The sequence below is a fragment of the Lepidothrix coronata genome, unplaced genomic scaffold (genome assembly GCF_001604755.1).
Source record: "Lepidothrix coronata isolate B3197 unplaced genomic scaffold, Lepidothrix_coronata-1.0 Scaffold141, whole genome shotgun sequence".
NCBI lineage: Eukaryota > Metazoa > Chordata > Aves > Passeriformes > Pipridae > Lepidothrix > Lepidothrix coronata.
The window spans coordinates 1,917,066-1,935,683 of NW_016690321.1; the positions used below are offsets into that span (position 1 = coordinate 1,917,066).

The window sequence follows — 18,618 nt, forward strand, 5'->3', positions numbered from 1 at the left end:
AATTAAATTTTTTCCCATGACACTTGTAAATTAGAAAGTAGTGTTTAATTTTGGTAGATTTCCTAGTATGCCCAGCCCTTGGATTTTTCTTTTCAGAATATCTTAATATCTTAACAGCAAATCCGCCTTCTACTTGCGACAGATTAGGGATTTTGGTGCATGTAGCATGTTGGGTTGGGCATACTGATGGATAGAAAGAACTCTCCATGTCTTCTGTAGGGTGAAAGTCACTAAATGTTATTGAACGATAAACACTGAAACAGGCTGCCCGGGGGGGTCATGGAGTCTCCCTCTCTGGAGACATTCAAACCCCACCTGGATGCATAACCTGCTCTAGGTGACTCTGCCTTGGCAGGAGGGTTGGACTAGATGATCTCCAGAGGCCCCTTCCAGTCCTAACTATCCTGTGATTCTGTGATAAAGGCTGATTCTAAAAGGAAAAAAAAGACTAAAGGATGTTTTGCTTTTATTATAAATAAACACAAGATTTTTGTCTGCTCCTTCAATTGTTTTAAGTCAGCTTGTTTAAGCATCAAAGGCAATGGGGATTTTGTTTCTGCTTTCAAAAAATGGAACACTCTCAGATTATCTCATTATCAAAATACTACTCACTCTCCTTTTGCTGGCTTCTACAGAAGTCAGTAGTGCTCTTTAGCCCTCGCTGTTAGCTTCTCACCCTTGAAAACACATTGGTGTAATCAGGCTGTGCCCCTGAACAAAGTTTGTGGTGTGAACCGAAGTCATAAATCCAGCCATAAACACAGAGCTGTCTTGAGGTATTGAGTCAGAAGCACATGTCAGATCACAACATGATAAATTTTGTTTATCTTCTAATATACTGAAAGTTTGCACACCTTCTAGGCTACCTAGTCGAACTTGAGACAAAGGAATAGTTTTGTGAGCAGTAAAAAAAAAATCAGTGCTTGATTTCCTGTAAACTTTAATCGAATTACATAAGTATTCTTTACTCTGCATGTAGCTAAAATGTAACCTTGTTGCAAAAGCTATAGGGATGTGAATTTTATAGAAGTGTTTTAGCAGTAGTCAGGCTGCTTTGTTTGACTCTCAATGTTGTCTGAAACATAGTATTTAGTCTTTGTATATGTTTTAATTTTTTGTTATTACTGTTTTTTAGAAAGCCGAATGCCAGGCTTTGGTCCTGTACAGCTCTTCTTGGCAGCAGTCACCTCGGGCCATTTGTTCTGGCCACCTCTTGGCTGCTGCACAGTTGTTTGTCTGGTACTGTGACTGATCATTGAACTGATCTGACTGAAGATGTAGCCCAGCGGAAAAAATTGTTTTTCAGCCAGATTAGTTTCTTTGTCTGCACCATCATGTAGGTGTCTGAAAAGTTATGCTGCCAGACTGGAGGAGGCAGGGGTGCAAATACAGTTGACCAAGAGCCTGAGATTACATAAACCAGTCTGTACCTGTCCTAGTGATTATTCAGCAGTAAAATGACTTGACTTGGCAAACTACCAAGATTCAGGGCTGACAGGAAGGTAGTGGAAAGGCTGACAGCAAAGCCTCATCCTTCCAACAGTGCAGGGTCATACATGTCAGCATCTGTTCCTGCAATCAGTACTATGATTTACTTTCCTTGCTGGTCTCAAGTGTGATTCAGCAAGGAATCTGACTCTATCTTGAGGGCTTTTGTTGCTGGGGAAAGGACTGGTCCGGCTCATCCGTCTCGTTTTCCTTCCTTCTAGCTGTGAAATCCTGTCTTCTTCATATGATGCTTCTGGCAGCCTTCTCATCATTTAGTTGCCTTGTTCTCTTTGTAAACCCAGGAGAAAAGTAACTTGGCTTTTCTGAGTTTATTTCCCTCAATTTAGTAAAAGGAGGGAAGAGGGTATGAATTGTCTTTTATTTGCAGTGGTCTATTAGGTCAGCTTAGTTATCTCATGACATTCTCTTCAACTACAGCTTCCTGTAAGTTTTAAGCCAGTTTGACAGTCAAACACTGGAACAGGCTTCCTAGAGAAGTGGTTGATGGCCCAAGCCTGTCAGTGTTTAAGACATTTGGAAAATGTACTTAAACAATGTGCTTTAGCTTTTGATCAGCCCTGAGGCATTCAGGCAGCTGGACTAGATGATCATTGTAGATCTCTTCCTGTAGTCTGTTTTGTGCCTTGCGTCCACTTGTTTGTCCTGTGTGACGCTAGCCCAGCTATTTCCCCATTTCCATTTTCTAATTTTGAGTGCAAGTGTGTGTGTGTGTGTTGCTGCTGTATGGTGGATTGCATTGAGAGTAGGATTCAGGATGGATCTCACTTTGGGAGGATGGAAGCAGGATAAATTGAGCGGGGGAAAGCTGGAAGTTGTAGTGACTGTGCAGTCTTATTCTGTGTGTAGGTGTGTGTAACTGTGTTTTGAGGTTGGCTTCAAAATTGCGGTAGTGCAGCCATCATTAGGAGGTGTATTTTGGCTCTTTCTGGCACTTTTTCGTGCTGGCACTAACCTAACTGAAATATATTTTTTATAAATTTTCAGTCAGGTGGGTTCATTAATCCTACTTGCTGTCCAGCAGGGTACATGGTAGGTACTGAGAATGAGCAGACACAGGACAGGTGTGTGGGAGAGCAGAACCAACTGTTTTGGGAAGAGCCCAAACCGAATGGGTTAAAATAACCAGGTAATTGTGGCCAAGTGTTTCCCTTCGTCTGCTGCCTGGTGTTATGAAAATTGGGAAAACCTAAATCTGGTTAAGACTTTAACCAAGAGTTGCCCTAGTGAGGAAACACCACCTGAAAAATAATCCTCTGTTGCTGGTAGTAGAGATAAATCCAAGCAGCCTGCTCGGGAGCAGGAGTGTTTCCAGAGGCAAAGCTCACTTATACATATAGCGTAACACAGCTCTAGAAGAGCTTTAAACACAGCACTTGTGTGACTTGCTGTATCCCAGACCTTCCCACCATTTAAACAGTTTGCATGACTGCTAATGGAAGAGTGCCACAGCTTTAGCAATCACTTGATGCATGGAAAACAGGTTTACACCAAGCCAGGGCCTTTTTTTTTTATTTTGTTAGATCTCTTTTCCAAAAGCTGTGCAATATTATTGCTGGAGTATTAAAAACTGAAGAAGGTGAGTGATGGCAGGGAGAGAAAGGGAACAACTGCCTGTATGGAAGATACGGGTATTTGCAAATACAGTATTTAACCTTTTGTAAAGGATGGTGTCTGATAGCTTCTCCATTTAGAGGCTTTAATGGTTGGATCACATAGGAAGTGAAGAGGGCGTTGGATTCACAAGACATGAATCTGGTGACATCTAGGTCATGATTTATTGAATTCATTATATGTAATTCATGCCACTGAGAGTGTCTTGGTAGCTGATCTTTATTGCCTAAACTGGCATTTAATGTAAAACTAGATTAAGTCCTGAAAAACATGTACTATCAGTTTTTTAATGAAGAGAAATTTCAGTTTGGTCATTGTTTTCTTATTCAAAACGAGGTTATTCTAACACGATGTTGTTTGTGTCAGTCTTTTTTTGTTTTTTTAAACTAGAATTTGGGTATTGAGACTAATGAGAGGTAGAAAAAGTGCAGTGTATTTGTCTGCTGATGCTCACTTTATCAGCTCTTGGACTTCAAAAACGTCCTCCTTGGGCAAAAAGCTTTTAATGGTTTTAATTATAGCTTGATCTAATGCAAGAGAAAAAACCCCCTGATTTGTAAGTATGGGACCAAACCCCACTTCATATAGACATTGTTCCGCGTGGAGTTTATCCCCTTTTTAAACTTGCTCAGCAGACTGGTTTCTGGGTGAGAAGCGAAGGGCTACAAAGAGTGTAGCAGGCACTGTACAAGCAACTGATACACCATATAGCCAGTTTATTTTGTTTTTCAGGGCAGTATGACTGCAATGACTGTATTTTTTCCTTTGGATACAGCTAGGCTTAGACTTCAGGGTAAGTGTCAAACTCTAGTTTCTTTGTACAATGGCGTTTCTGTTCGTCTTGACTTGGGCGCTTGTAAGGGTGGTTGTAGGGGGATATTTTACGTGAACAGAAATCTTACCTGTCTAACACTAACACCATTTTTCCAGCTGAAGGTAATTCTTTCTTCTGAAAGTGTTGGGCAACCTTTTAATTAGCTGAAAAGGCTGTGTGATCTGTGGCCAGACATGGGTTTTAAATGGTTATCTAAGACGAAAGAGAAAAACAAAGGTGTGAGATTGCACAGGATTATATTTGTGTGTTGTTGGTTTTGACTGCTGAAAACACTTGAAAATGCAGGGGCACTATCATGAAAAACTAGTCTAAAATTATTACTGAGGATAGTTTAAAGGAAAAAGTCAGGATTAGAACTGGGATTAGGAATATCCAGTATTTACAAAAGTGCATCTGAGTATAAACTTTTTTCTGACTCTCTGTCTTCTGGTCAAAAGTCACAGAATCACCAAGCATTTTATTACTGTGACTAAAGCTCTATTAAGAACCTGAGGGAGATGATCAGCCAGGTTGTCAGAAGTATGTGGCTGAGAAACAAGCACCATATTGCTGTTGGACGGCTCTCAACGCAGGAAGAGACAGGGTTTTGCTAAGGCTTGGCTGTTGGCAAATACCTGTTTGCAGGAAACTGCTCTGCTAGTGGTGCTAGTCTGGTGTCCAAGGAACAATTTTGAGAGCAGTTAGGCAGGCCCAATTGGAGTCCCCTACCTAGGGGAAGCCTACCTTCAGTTCATGTCACCAGTATCAGGAATTGGTAACTACAGATGCTCTGGGGCACAGCAGAACCTGCTGGTTTGGGGAAAAATTAAAAAAGGAAGTAGCCTTACCTAGCAAATGAAAATAAGGAGATGTTTTATGGAATTGCTGCAGAAATAGGGAGCATCTATCCTGTATGAGGAAGAAGAAACAAGTGCTTCTGGGGTATATTCAGAATAACAAGGATAAGGACTTGAAAAATAGTTCTAAAAATTGGAATAATCGAAAAGTCTGATTCTTCTGTTTTCCAGTTGATGAGAAGCGGAAATCTAAGACAACACCGGCAGTTCTTTTGGAAATAATCAAAGAAGAAGGCTTGTGAGTAGATACTAATCTTCTGTTTATCTTCATGTAGACAAGCTCTAAAACTAATTTCACTTTTGCTTTTAAAGTGGATTAGTTAGCTCGTATCTGTGTGGACAGATTTTTGTTCTGAACTGAAATGTCTCCATGTAAGTGTGATATGACTTGCATAATCTTATGTGTTCATCTTTAGCTAATTAGGATTAACTTTCTTGAGCACCTTATGCAATTGATCTGTTCAGTGATGTAACTGTGCCTTCATTAGAGAGGCAGCTGTGCCTCCTCAGAAATGCAAAGGGACCTTCACGTACCTGATCAACCAGCTCTGTCTGCCTGGATTCTTGGGTGTGTCAATTTCTCGTAATCAAGATGAAACTCCTGGGCAGCCGAGCCATATTCAAAAGGAGAATTGAGACACGTTTCCCGGTTGGAAGGTTTTTTCCTGCTCCTAAACATGTAGAAGTAAATAACACATGACTCTGTGCTGGTGGGATTCAAGATCTGTCTAAAAGCAGTTCATTTTCGGCTGTGCTGCACTTTTGTATTTGCCACAGTCTGAGCTGAGCTGGCTGGGAAAAACTGTTGTATGCCTGTTAGAAGTTAGAAGTATTTTTCTAAGGGAATCTCTGGAACTCCTAAGTAGTCTAGAGCTTCTAGGACATTAAACTTGACAAAAGTTTAACTTGGCCCATAATGTTCTGCCACCTTTGAACTTGGGCAGTTGGCAGTTGTACGCATGAGGAGTTCTCTGCCAGTTTGTGATCTCTCTCGTTCACGTTCCTGTGTTGCTTTTGTCATGTGAGGGTGGCAAATAAACTTCAGTTAAAAAAAGGTGAAAGGAAAAAAGTTAAAAAGAAAAATTAAGAAGTTAACTGGGGTGGAGAGACTGCAAAAGTGGTCATCCTACTTTTCCTGTGAAACTGAAAAATCAGTAACTCTGGCAAGAGAAGAACATCGCTTCTTCCTAGGTATTGGGAAGGCCTGGCTAAGCAATGGTACTAATTTGAGAGATGTGTTTGGAGTAACAAAACCACACCAAACAACAGCAAAACTGAAATGTGATGTGAGATCATAAAGTTATTGTTCACATTAGCTTTAGAGTCTTGTCTCATAATATACTTCTGTGAGCTGCTTGTTCTCATCTAGATAAAGCAAATAGGTTTAGCTAATGGACTTTCTGCAGAAGTTTATCAAACAGCTTTGCTTTCTTACTTTGCACTTTGTCTTTTTCTGGGTGATTTGAAAGGTGTTTGTTAGTGTACACTGAGTTTTTCTCAAAGTTGCAGTTTGGAATGCAAACTTAGGGGTTTTTTATGTGCAGAAGTATTTGTGTGTGAATTACAGATGCTACCACTGACAACTTAAGTCATTTAAATAAACTCATGGGTTTTGTTTTAGTTTCATGTTTTGTACTGCAAGATGTTTCATTTGATAATCATCAGAAATTGTTCTTAATAAATAAAGAAAAAACAAACTAACACGCTCAGTTAGAGGACATAGTCTCCACAGCAGATTTCTCTTTTTCTTTTCCAGCACAGAAGAGATAGGTAATATAAAAATTGTTTTAATATGACTTATGAATAACTGTATGGTCATTTAATTTGTAATTATAACTGTATGTTTAGCTAAGGCTGTAACTTCAGAAGCAGTCTTAATAATGTGGTGTATTTCCAGCTACATAGGAGGGATGGATTTGAGACAGAAAACTAGCATTTACATTCTAAAAGCAGTCAGATTTTTTTGTGTGTTTACCAGCCTTGCATCTTTTACAGCCTCCTTGGAGATCCTTATATTCTATGTATTCCCAATATTTTAATGAATACTAAAGAGCCTCCATAATTAATGCTGTGGAGGAGATTTATTATGCTTTTAACATGATACCAGTTCTCTACCTGTTCTGTGCAACTCCAGCGAAGGTGTGTATCATTATCTTTTTTTGGATGTGTTGTAGAACATGCTGGGAATGTAGGGCAGCTGTTGAGGTATCCCTGTTTTACAGGCTCATCAGGCCTGTGAGAGAAGGGAGCTTTGTTAGTCAGCTGTTACGAAATCGTTCTTAAATCAAGACAGATTTAGATGATATTTGGTTTTTCATCTGTGATTAATATAGTTAAAGTTAACTAGGTGATGTCTTTTTCTCACTGACCTGACTAATTTTCTCTAGAATTTACTGCCAGGCATCTGTTAGAAATTCCTCTTGCCTGCAGATCTCGTGCCCCAGGTCGTATCCTTTGCAAAACTCTTCTTGGTGAAGTATATTAACTTCAGTAACTAGTCTTCCATTTTTAAATTTTATGTGAGAACCTGGACTGCTTTTTTCCTTAATTTAGTATGGTTTGTTAGAATTGATATAAAAACATCTATTTTGTACTTTATGTAACGTACAGTGTTGTATCTCTGGGATCCTCCACCAACATGTAAAATCAACCAGATCACATAAATACTTTGCTGATCCTTACTGTGTCTTTTTGCTTTCCATTAGGTTGGCACCATATCGAGGATGGTTCCCTGTTATCTCCAGCCTTTGCTGCTCCAATTTTGTTTATTTTTATACATTTAATAGTCTCAAAGCCCTCTGGGTCAAAGGTCAGCATTCAACCACTGGGAAAGACTTGGTTCTTGGGGTTGTTGCAGGTAATACTTAAAAGTCTCCGTTTTGTCAAGAATGTGTTTTTTGGTATATTCTGTCTAATGTTTTTCTTTATGAAGTCTTCTGGAGGTCACACTGAGTGCTCAGACCTCCCAGTGTATGCAGACTTGCTTCTTTGTGATTGCTCCTTTATGTCCTTCCCACCTCATAAGGAGATGCACAAACCATTCCTGTTGTGAATTCTGACACAAAGCACAGTGCTGTTGTGGTCTGGTATAGTATTTGTGTCTGGCGTGGTGTTTGCCACGTATCTAAGCATCATCACTAAGATGTTGAAGATAAGTGGCAGGGAGAGGTAATAGTTGCCTTTTTTTTTTATTTAGAGAAAAAGAGATATGCAATTCTGAAATATTTTCAATTAGGTAAGGAATTTTCTTGTGAGCATTTGGGTGTCAGTTTTCAGACTTGTTTTTGGGTTATCACCTGAAAATGATACATGCAGGTCCAGTGGGACCATATGTTCTTTTTTCATTCCCTCCTCCTGTGTGGGTGGTACAGTGGCTTCTTTGAAGGGATGATAACATTAAAGACCTTTCTAGCAAATCCAGTGTGAAAAATTACCGCTGTGTGCCTGTGTTTGCCAGTGATATTCTTTAGGAACAATTGCTCATGCGACCACACAGAAACAAGCTGATTTAAAAAAAACCTGCAAAAAAGGTTTTTTGAGGTCTTGGATTTTTGATTTGGGTTTTTTGATTTTTTTGGGGGGTGAGTAGTTGGCAGTTTCTTGTTCTTTCAGTGTGGGCACAGTGACTGGCTAAATAGTTGACGGAAGTAAGTAAGGAAATTCTTAAGTTGGTTATATCACTGTGGTAAAATGCCATGTAATTACATTTTTGAACAAAGGCTACAGAAATTAAGAGTGACAGCTTGTTAGTTAAATGTCTTGCTCCCCTTCAATGTCTGTAGTTTATATCCTTATAATGAAATCATATCTGGTGTAAATTTTAAATTTTCTGGTTCTTGCTGATTTTTCTTTGTGCTGTGTTTTGCATTAGGTGTAGTGAATGTACTCTTGACCACTCCTCTTTGGGTAGTGAACACACGTCTGAAGCTGCAGGGAGCAAAATTCAGAAATGAAGACATTGTACCAACTAATTATAGAGGCATAATAGGTAAGCACCCGTTGTTGTCTTCAACCAAAGAAAAGTTCATGAAATGAAATATATCAAGGACTTTGAAGACTTTTGTTCATATAACTGGTTTCACCCTGTAATATCTATGCTTCTGTCACTTTGCAGTCATTGAGTTTTACAGGAAACTGGACTTGGCTATTTCTAACAGTAATTGAGACTTTGCAGTATGCACCCCTGTGACTAAAATGCCTTTTGTATGTTACAGAGATACTGGAGCAGTAGTGAGCCTTGTGAAGTGATAGCTGGGAGTCTGAGTTTGGGCAGACAATCTGCAAATTAAACTTCACTTACCTTAATCTCTTAATCATCCACATGTTCAGGCTGCCTTCCTTTTAAAACCAACCAACCAAATAAATATTGTTGTAATTTTGAAGAAGGTTTAGAAGACTTTAATGTTGATGCCATGCTTGTACTAAAAAGAGCAGGGTGTCTCTGCAGATGATAAGCTTTGTCTATGTTGGTGGTGATGTGAGCAAGAACCTCCTTTGTCAGTACCTTTCTGTTAACTTCCAGATTAAAATGGAAGGTAAAAATAGTTGCATAGAAGTCTGATGTGAATTTTTATACACTTTGAGTATTAGGCTTTAAGTATAACTTCTCTTACCTTTTATGGTAAGTGTTTTGTACTCAAAATTTTAATGATCTTTTCCCCCCCACCTTTTGTCTCAGATGCCTTCCATCAGATAATAAGAGATGAAGGAGTCTTAGCTTTGTGGAATGGTACTTTCCCCTCCTTGCTTCTGGTCTTCAATCCTGCCATACAGTTCATGTTTTATGAAGGCTTTAAACGAAAGCTTTTGAAAAAGCAGCTGCAAGTGAGTATGTTTTGAGGCCAGATGGTGAACATGCTCTGTTATAAGACAGGTTCTTTGATACGCACCACTTGAACAAATTCAGAAGTGTAGGTTTGGTTTTCATTCTTGTGTTTTGGAGGGATTTTTTGAGTTAGTGTATCTAAAAAGGATCTAGCATCATGAAATGAGGTGTCAGTCTTTCATGTCCTTAGGAAAGATATTCCTGTGATCAATTCCTCTACCTGTAAAAATAAATTGCACCTCTTGTCCGCATTTGTTTACATTTGTTCACAAGTCTAGATTTAAATTAGAGATTTCAATTCTAACATATCTTTTATAAGTCTACTTTTAACACTTTCTCCAGTAAATCAAGTATATAGAACCTTCAAAGTATCACAGTTTTTCTCTGGGCCCTGTCATTTTAATAACATTTTTTTCTTGAAGCCCTCAATTCTTCAGTGTAATTTTTCCACTAATGGACACTAGAATTGAACCATATTGCAACCATACCTTTCCAATTCTCTAAATAGAGGCATAATCACTTTTCTGTCCCTGATTTATAGTTCCCTTCTTTTTTCTTATTCTGTTGTATTTCGCTATATCAGATGTAGAATCTCAGCTGAAGTCATGTTTCTTTTATGTTCTGGCAAACTGAAAAGCATTTGCGTTACATTTTCAGATAATGTCATAACATAATATGTGTTTAAGCTCTGGCTCTTTGCTGTTAATTTATGATTTTAGGATGCATTGTCTGATTTAAAATGTTAGGTCATATCAGTATGTTTCAAAGCTATCTTGTTTTTCCTCAAGACATAGTGAGATTATTTTTACATGAGATTTTGCACTATCAATGAGGCTTCAGACTTTTACTGTCTTTAGTTAGTACTGCAGCTGTAGCACTCCATTTGTGCCTCATGGATCTACCCAGTTACATTATGGACAGTACATTTTTTGTGTGGTGAGCTGAGCTTCCCTCTGCATTGTTGTTTGCCTCTTGGCTAATGACGTATTTATTTATATATTTATTTCTTGTGTTTCTTTTAAATTCCTTAGTTCCACCTTAAATTAGGGCATTTCTTTATTCATGATCAGTGGAGAGGGAAAATACTTTTTTTCCCTAGCAATGGTAATTTTTATTTTGGACAATATTTTTCTTCCTGTTTGGTCTTTTCCTGATTGTCTTAAATATATCAGATTGATCCTTTTAGGATGTGCATGTGTAAGCATTTTTGTGATTGCAATCAATATATTTTGGAAATTTCAAGCACATTTTGATATGGGCACCTACTTATTTTCCTTGATTAATTCACACTGGTAGACTGAGATGCATTGCAATCAGTATAAGTTATAACAATATATTTGGTGCATCCTGGAACAGTGTGGGCTTTGGCAGTGAGGATGGGCTTCCAGCAGGTGTTCTTAAGTAATAGGGGATGAGATTTTTAGCCTGTGTCATCAAGACTAAAATTCTGCCTGAGAGCATAGTAATTATGCCTCAGGATTACAGGATGATGTTCAAGGAGTCTTTCACTGTCACCTTTTCACAAGCACCGACTTGTTAGTTTTAGTTGCAAAACCTGAAATGCCTATTGATGATATGTTTAAAATTATACTTCCTTATCTTTTGTCTACTCTTGGTGATTTAAATTGGTCTAGTTGTATGGCCTTATATAAATGCAAAAGCAGGTAGAAGTAAAAAAATAAACTTTAGTTGTGGGCAAGTAAGTTGGTTGAACTATAACTAACTCTTTAAATTGAGAAGATCTAGGGGTTTCATGAAATCTTCATGCCAGAGATCCTTAGATAATCTGGTAGCAGGTACCACTACTGAATCCCCAAACATATATGGGTAACTGGCTGTTTTGGTACAATGTGGAAATAAATATGTTCTTTATCTATTGAACAGCTCACATCTTTGGATGCTTTTGTCATTGGTGCAATAGCCAAAGCAGTTGCCACGACCCTCACTTATCCTCTGCAGACAGTGCAGTCAATTCTGAGGGTAAGTAATAATTTTGTTTCAGAGTGACTCTGCCTTTGACTTGTTCTGTATCATGCAAGCGTTATTCATATTTTATTTGAATTAATGCACCCATCATTCTGGGAGGTATTTTTGCACGGTGCAGGCCAGTGATTAGGATGTCTCTCCTCTTGGATTCTGATCGAACTTGATGTTAGTGGTGCACATTTGTTTCATGTAGCTGGTAGGATTGCCAGCGTAGTGCATCGGTACAGAAGCTGATGCACTGTGCTGCTTTTACACACTACAAGACCGTACATTTACTTCTTTGAATATAAAAGGAAAATGCATCAAGTGGGAAGTTAAATTTAAATCTTCTAAACCCAATCTGTTTCCAAATGACCTAGAATAATAAAAGAAACGTTCTGTTCATAGGCATTGTTGTTTGGATGATGAGCTGACCTTGTCAGTATCCAGAATGTGATTCATCAGAGGAAGCTGAGGTCCCTCATAAATATCTTTAACCACTTGCCTGGCTGTTTAGGCTAATTGTAGTGGTAATGGTAACACTGGCACTTTTTCTTACTTTCGGCTCGTATCTATGCTGGATAGTGCTGCTCCTTTCAGGATGTACCAATATTGTTGGAATATTGACACAAGACAAAACTTGTTAGCAGGAAGGAAGGAGGAAACCTGACCATGCATAAGCATATTGTACTTTAATTTCTGTGCTTTTAAATCTGTTTTTATAACAGTTAAATATTAATAAACATTTCCACATGAAATATGATTCTATTTTCCTAAGTATGGAGAAGCCTTAAATTAATGGTAAAGCCATTATGTTCTAAAACTTGTATAAATTCTGAGAATTAATTGAATTATTGAAAACAAGCCTTCTGTGCTAAGGGTATCACTTTTCAGACTTCTCTAATATAGGAATTTTCTTGTTAATTGTACATCTGGAAGAATTAATTTTCAGCTAATTTTCAAGCAATTTTTTAATTATTTGAGTTATTCTTCTCTCTAATTAGAATGAAATAAATGTATTTTGATTTTTCATAGCCTGTAAAAAGATACTTTGGATGCTATATTTCAAAGCAACAGGACTTGAATATGTTTACTGTGTAATTTTGTCAGTTGCCATCTTTCCTGAAATTTTCATAATTTCTGATCAGCTGAGCTAGTGCTTTCATTCAATGTCTTATCCTGTTTTAAGAGCCTGGACAGTCCTCAGAAGCTGAACTAATAACAAGAATTCTATTATTGGAGTGACAGACACAAAAAATATTTAAGCAAATATAGCTCTGTTTGGATAAGATGCAACATCAGTCTGTTTTTAATTTGTGATGCTTTTTCTGCTGGTGTAAAGGAGAACTGGAAGGAAAGTTGGAATGCTCTGTTTTGGCCTGAGCATTGCACGGCAGTGCAGGTTTCATGGGGCTACATCCCTATAAGAGCTTCAGCCCTTGTTCCTTTCCATGGTTGCTATAGAAGTGGCTACAGTCTTGTGGCTTCATGTTTCATCTATCTCCTTTTAGCTTTCTGAATGAAATTCTTCTGTCTCATGATGACAGAAGAACGACAGCTTTGGTAAGTTGTGCTGCCAGCTTGGTGTACTGCCCAGCTGCAGCTTCCTGCTCACCTCAGCTGCAGTGAGCCAGTTCCCTGCTGGCTTCCCAAGCAGTGATGAGTTGCCTTTCTGTGGGAGCACAGCTAAACCATCAGTGTCCTGGTGGGAGGGGGGATTTTTCTCACAGTGGCCCACTGTGAAATGAAGTGGCCTATATGATACTTCTCCATGCAGGACCGTCCTCTCCCTGTGATGGTGAGGAACACAAGCACCCTCTCTCTAGTTCTGCAGTCCCTAGGTGTGACTTTGGTCCCTTTGCTCTATGAAAGAATAGCCAGGAACCCTGAACACGTCTGCTGAGAACAGCGGAAATATGCATCTCTTGTACCTGTGCTGTCCAGTTCAGACTTGCTCTGCTTCATGATGCATTTCCTAATCTAAAGCTAGCATTGTTCTGTTTGAAGTTTTTGATACTCACACTAAGTGATGCTAAAGAAAAAGACTATGAATAAAGGTTTAGTATTTTCAGAAATAGCATTCTGCATGAAGTATGCTTTATATAGTTGTAAGGAGTTTTTTGAAACAATTTTAGCAGATTTACACAGAAGCTAATACAAGCTCAACATAATTCATATAAACTTATACATCATAACTAAATTCTGTCATCAAAGTAGAAGTATAGGACTCTTTTTTTCCTTTTCAGCCTTTAACCTTTAGAAACCTACTTTTGTTTGAAAGTTATTAGGGTTCTTTGTAATGAAGGTTCTGCACCTTTGCTTTCAGCTGTTTGGCACAGCACTCTTCTTGATAAAATGAACAGTTATCCTGTGTAATTAATTGACAGTAGTAGCAGCTTCCAGCCTTGCTGTTTCGTATGTCTATCTCCTTTTCAGGATGACACATGACATACGTGACGCTGGTTTTACTCATTATGCAGTGAAACTATTCTTTAGCCCATGTGTCAGTAAAAAGCAGATAAATTAAAATTGCCTCTGGAGATATAGCAACACTTAATATTCTTAGTGATCCTGGTTGAAGAAGTTCTCTTTAAAGTCTCTTTTCTCTGTCATAGAGAATGCTTGTCCCTTTGGGAAATCTCCTAAAGTAACCACTGAACTGTTAACAACCTAGTGAGAAATTAATGTGTTTTTTTCCTCTCTTGATGAATCTTTGTTTGCAGTACAAAAATTGTCCAGTGGTGGAGAAAAGAGGAGAATGAAGCACCTAATCATGGTATAGCTTGGAAGGCTAAGAGTAATCTGGGCAGTGACTGACACTGTAACTTGGAACCTAGTTAGCAGTTTTTTGGGGGGGTGTCTGAGTCTTTGACAGTAATTCTTAATACTGATTAATCAATACCAGATGAGTTAGTTGCTGGTGAGAATATTGTGGATTTTGAGCACATATTTTAGCTAATAAAGGGAGATTTTCACTAGCATTCTCTTGCTGCTGTTTCCATCTGAGTTGTTGAGACATAGAGTATCATCCTGGCATTTTCCTAAAGTTTCTGAGCTGCCTAAATCAGCTTGCATACCTCACCTACTGTCAATGGTAATGTCTTATACCTAAGATGCAGCAGTTGTTTCAGCAAGTTCTGGGAAAAAATCATCCATTTGCAGTTGTTCAAGTTCACCTTTCTTAGCACAGAGTATACAGGCTTCAAAAGCTATTAGGCTGTGCTGTTATAAATACAAAAGTGTGCCACTCTTGTATATTAATAATTCATAGCTACAGCTTGCTGACAGTACTATTGAGCTGGATCAGATGAGAGTATCAGTGAATGCTAGAAAAGGAGTTACTGAAGTTGCTAGTTTAGGTCTGAGACACAAAACTACAGCAGCAGCTATTGTGCCTACTGAAAACCAGTTTGGGGATAGGCAAGTGCAGTGAGTAAAAAAGAAATATTATTTAGGCCAGGTAGGTGGATCAAACAATTTTGGATTCTTCCACAGCAGTCCACACATAAGTGTTTTGCTTCAAGACCATTGTTGGGCAGATAAATTTTGTGTTCAGCTGTGCAATCTCAATATAGTAATGATTTGCAGATGTGTGAGTGAATCTTTGTCAAGTGAAAGCTGAGCAAGCCAGAAGGAACTTGCTTTGAATGTCATATCCCTACTAAGACTCTGCAAATTATGCTTTTGAAATCTTGAAAACTCTTTCTTCCACAGCAACCAAAAGAGGAAATACGGCCATGTGTAACACTTTGTTAGAATCCATCTTAAAACCAAAAGAAATTATTGTAGCCTATACAGTTTTAATGCTTGCTTTGTGAGCTTTGGCCTCAGTTCCAAGCTGATGGCCATATGACATGGAAAATGTTTAAAGAAGTTTAAGATAGGCTCTCCAGATTTCGTGTATGTGTGGCATTCTCTGCCAGGCACTGTGGGGAAATAGTACAAGAAAATGCTCTTTGTTTTTTTTTTCAGTTTGGACGCCACAGGTTGAACCCAGAGAACCGAACACTAGGCAGTCTTAGAAATGTTCTTTACCTTCTTCAACAGAGAGTGAGGTGAGCTTTCCCATTTTTTTTCCTCCTACCATGATATGGAAGACTTAGGCATTACTAATATGGTGAAAATGTTGCTGGATCTGAATTTTGTTTCTTTGCCTCCCTTAAACTTACCATTTCAGTCAACCTGGTTTTTGTAATATCTTGCAGAATAAGTCCACAAACCCAAATTCTCCTAAATATCTGTATAGTAAGTGGCATTAAGGATACATATGGATACCAATTCATTCCAACTCTCATCTTGAAAAGCAGGTTTCTTGCACAAAAGACCTTTAATTTCTGCAGAATTTTCTCTTTAAACTATTATTAAAAGTAGCTGGCACTGGAGATCAAGAATGGGTTTAAGATTCCTACAGTTGTCTTTAACTTGTGATATTAATTCTTCATTGTAGTGTACTGATTTACTTATAGAAAGCTATTCACACTTGTTTTCTTGTTTGGTTTTTTTTTCTCCTCCTTAGGCGTTTTGGATTAGTGGGACTCTACAAAGGCCTTGAAGCAAAGCTCCTGCAGACAGTCCTTACTGCTGCTCTTATGTTTCTGGTATATGAGAAACTGACTGCTGCAACCTTCACAGTCATGGGATTAAAGCACTCCCGCAAACATTGATAAAGGAACTTATGCCAAAGATTATGGGGTCTAGAAAACACATTCCGTTTTTGAGAGCAGGCTGGGTAACAAAGGGTCCTCACTTCCTCTACTTCTTTTTTTAGCCACCTCCGTCTCCAGTATTTGGAGAATCTGGAATATGCTCTATAGGACCTGTTGCCACAAATTCAGTCCATTCCCTATTGTTCTGTGGACTCACTGCTTTAAGAAACAAAGACACCTTATTTAAGCACTTGACATAAAATTTTAATGATTATATGATTTGGTTGACATTCTTGGCGAGAATTAATCTCTGTCACTATGCTTTCTTGTTTTCCCTCAAATAGTCCTCAGTTATTCCTGTATCTTTACCTTCTGTCAGCATCTGGTGGGGCTGGTTTTGTTTTATCTTCCTTGGGTGCCTCAGACACCCCCCCCCAAACAATTGCGTTATTTTCCTTGACCTGTGTTTGTCACTTCATATTTGGTTTATTAAAATAATTCATAAAGATTAAGATTTTTGGCATAGTTTTCTTTTACTTTCAAGTATGTTTGTGGCACAGGATGTGATATTGCCCCGAGTACCTGGTGGTGAGGTCTCTGAACTGCTAGAATGTACATTACAAGCAAGTGGACATTCTGTCTTCTTGAATCCACCTATTTTGAATCTTGAAAATTTTGAATGCAGATACTGGCTACATAGAAGGAACACAACCTGTTGCTTCTTCAAGCTGCCTCAAGAAAATGGACTTGCTATACAGAAATACACGAAGTTTTGTAACCCCATTCCTTGTGAGAATATGTGAATTCACACATTCTCATGCAGACAGGGGGCACTGCCCTATGCTTCAGAACTGCTATGCCATCTCAAAAATGTGCTTTAATTATTTTTCCACTGATCTTCCCAGACTATAAAGCATAAAGGTCATAACTGTTGTCCCAGTTAATGTATATGTGTATGTTCTTTTTGCATAGTTTTGGTCAGTACTCCTCGACCATAAAATCCACATTAAATCCTGCTGTGTTCATCATTAAATTTGCAGCATGATTGTTCTGAAGAACAGTTTTCTATTTGAAGTATTGAAAAATGTCATGGCAGTTCAGCACCAAGAATGTATGGGAAAAGACTTAAATGCTGCAAGAAATACATTACCGAATTACAAAATGGCACCTTTTTTTGGAGTCTTAATTGTAAGTATGAAATTGGAAAGCAATTCTGCAGATGTTGTCTTTTGAATAAGAATAAAGGCCAATTGCTTCTTTTAAGAATATTCAGAGTACCTATACAAGAAAAATCCAGTTCAACACTGGATGATTTTCAATCCAAGTAGGATTTACATATGGCAAGTAAGAATGAAAAAGTGCAATGAGCTGTAATTATACTTTGTTAAAGGATGAAACCTAATGAAAGACTGGAGACCCTGGAAAAGAATGAATCACAGTTCTGAAAATTTCCATGAAAATACTCTGACTGAGACAAGGTGCCCTGTGGAAAGGTAGTCTGCTGTCTTTTTGCTGTTTTTAGTAAGAAATTTGGAATCGGTAGTATGGCTCTTGAAAAGCTACCTCATGTCAAAAGTCCTGGTGTCAGAATCATTGTGGGGTAGCAAAGTGGTTCTCATGCTACTCTGGCTGAAATCTGTGTGGCTTCTGGGAGCTGTAGTTTAGTAGCTCAGGTTGCTGCGGTCTGTGGCACGAAGGAGCAATTCCTACAGAAATATTTTTTTGGTTGCTATACCTATAAGAAGAAAGTAAATGCTTGCTAGCATTTACTAGCCAAAAAATACTTGTCTGTCTGCCAGTGTGGACTCAAAGGGATAAAAAAGTATCTCATTTTTGCAAAAAAGCTGAATACAGAAGCCCCATGTAGAGGAGTGCTGGCCTTGGCTGTGTCTGCGTTACTATCAAGTCTGGAAGGAACAGACATTTTGCACTTAACTCTCTACTTGGCTCTGCTGACCAATTATAATGAAACAGTTTCATAAAGGAATGAAAGCAAAAGCTACTGAAGCCGGGAGCACCTTCGATCTCCTTTTAGTGGTAGACATGTGGCATTTGAAACTTTTTTTTGCTTCTCCATTCTCCAGAATTGATTTAAGTATTAGTCTGAAATAACTGAAAGACTACTTAACCTTGTGTGACTGAGCCAAACTACAGATGGTTGAGGAATTGTTCAGTCATTCGTTCAATCAGCAGGCAAATGTTCATGTTACAGCTGGTACCTCTGCCTTAGTTTTCTCAGGCGTAGTTTGAACAGATGATGACATTTATCTTGGAATGCATAGAATTATTTCTGGCTTCGAAGGTGTAGGTGAGTATCTTTGAGAAAGCATAATTTATCAAAGTAAACTGTGAAAGACTATTTCTAATCTTTGTACTGAAGTTGTAAGTCAC

The 18,618-nt window shown here is 38.4% G+C and overlaps 1 protein-coding gene across 3 annotated transcripts in view; it reads left to right on the top strand.

Annotated features, from left to right (window-relative positions):
• The window catches only part of SLC25A17 (solute carrier family 25 member 17), a 20,450-nt gene extending 4,067 nt beyond the window's left edge, over positions 1-16,383 (top strand). For 2 of the 3 annotated variants that reach the window (XM_017827629.1, XM_017827628.1), the window contains exons 2-9: positions 3,853-3,913; positions 4,963-5,029; positions 7,497-7,648; positions 8,663-8,779; positions 9,470-9,615; positions 11,501-11,596; positions 15,554-15,636; positions 16,098-16,383. In XM_017827629.1, coding sequence (XP_017683118.1) covers positions 3,853-3,913; positions 4,963-5,029; positions 7,497-7,648; positions 8,663-8,779; positions 9,470-9,615; positions 11,501-11,596; positions 15,554-15,636; positions 16,098-16,245 — 870 coding nt within the window. In that variant the 3' untranslated portion in view covers positions 16,246-16,383. Of the gene's footprint in view, positions 1-1,996; positions 2,636-3,852; positions 3,914-4,962; positions 5,030-7,496; positions 7,649-8,662; positions 8,780-9,469; positions 9,616-11,500; positions 11,597-15,553; positions 15,637-16,097 lie in introns of those variants that run through there. The other variant, XM_017827630.1, reaches the window with a different exon arrangement.
• Positions 16,384-18,618: the final 2,235 nt, after the last annotated feature.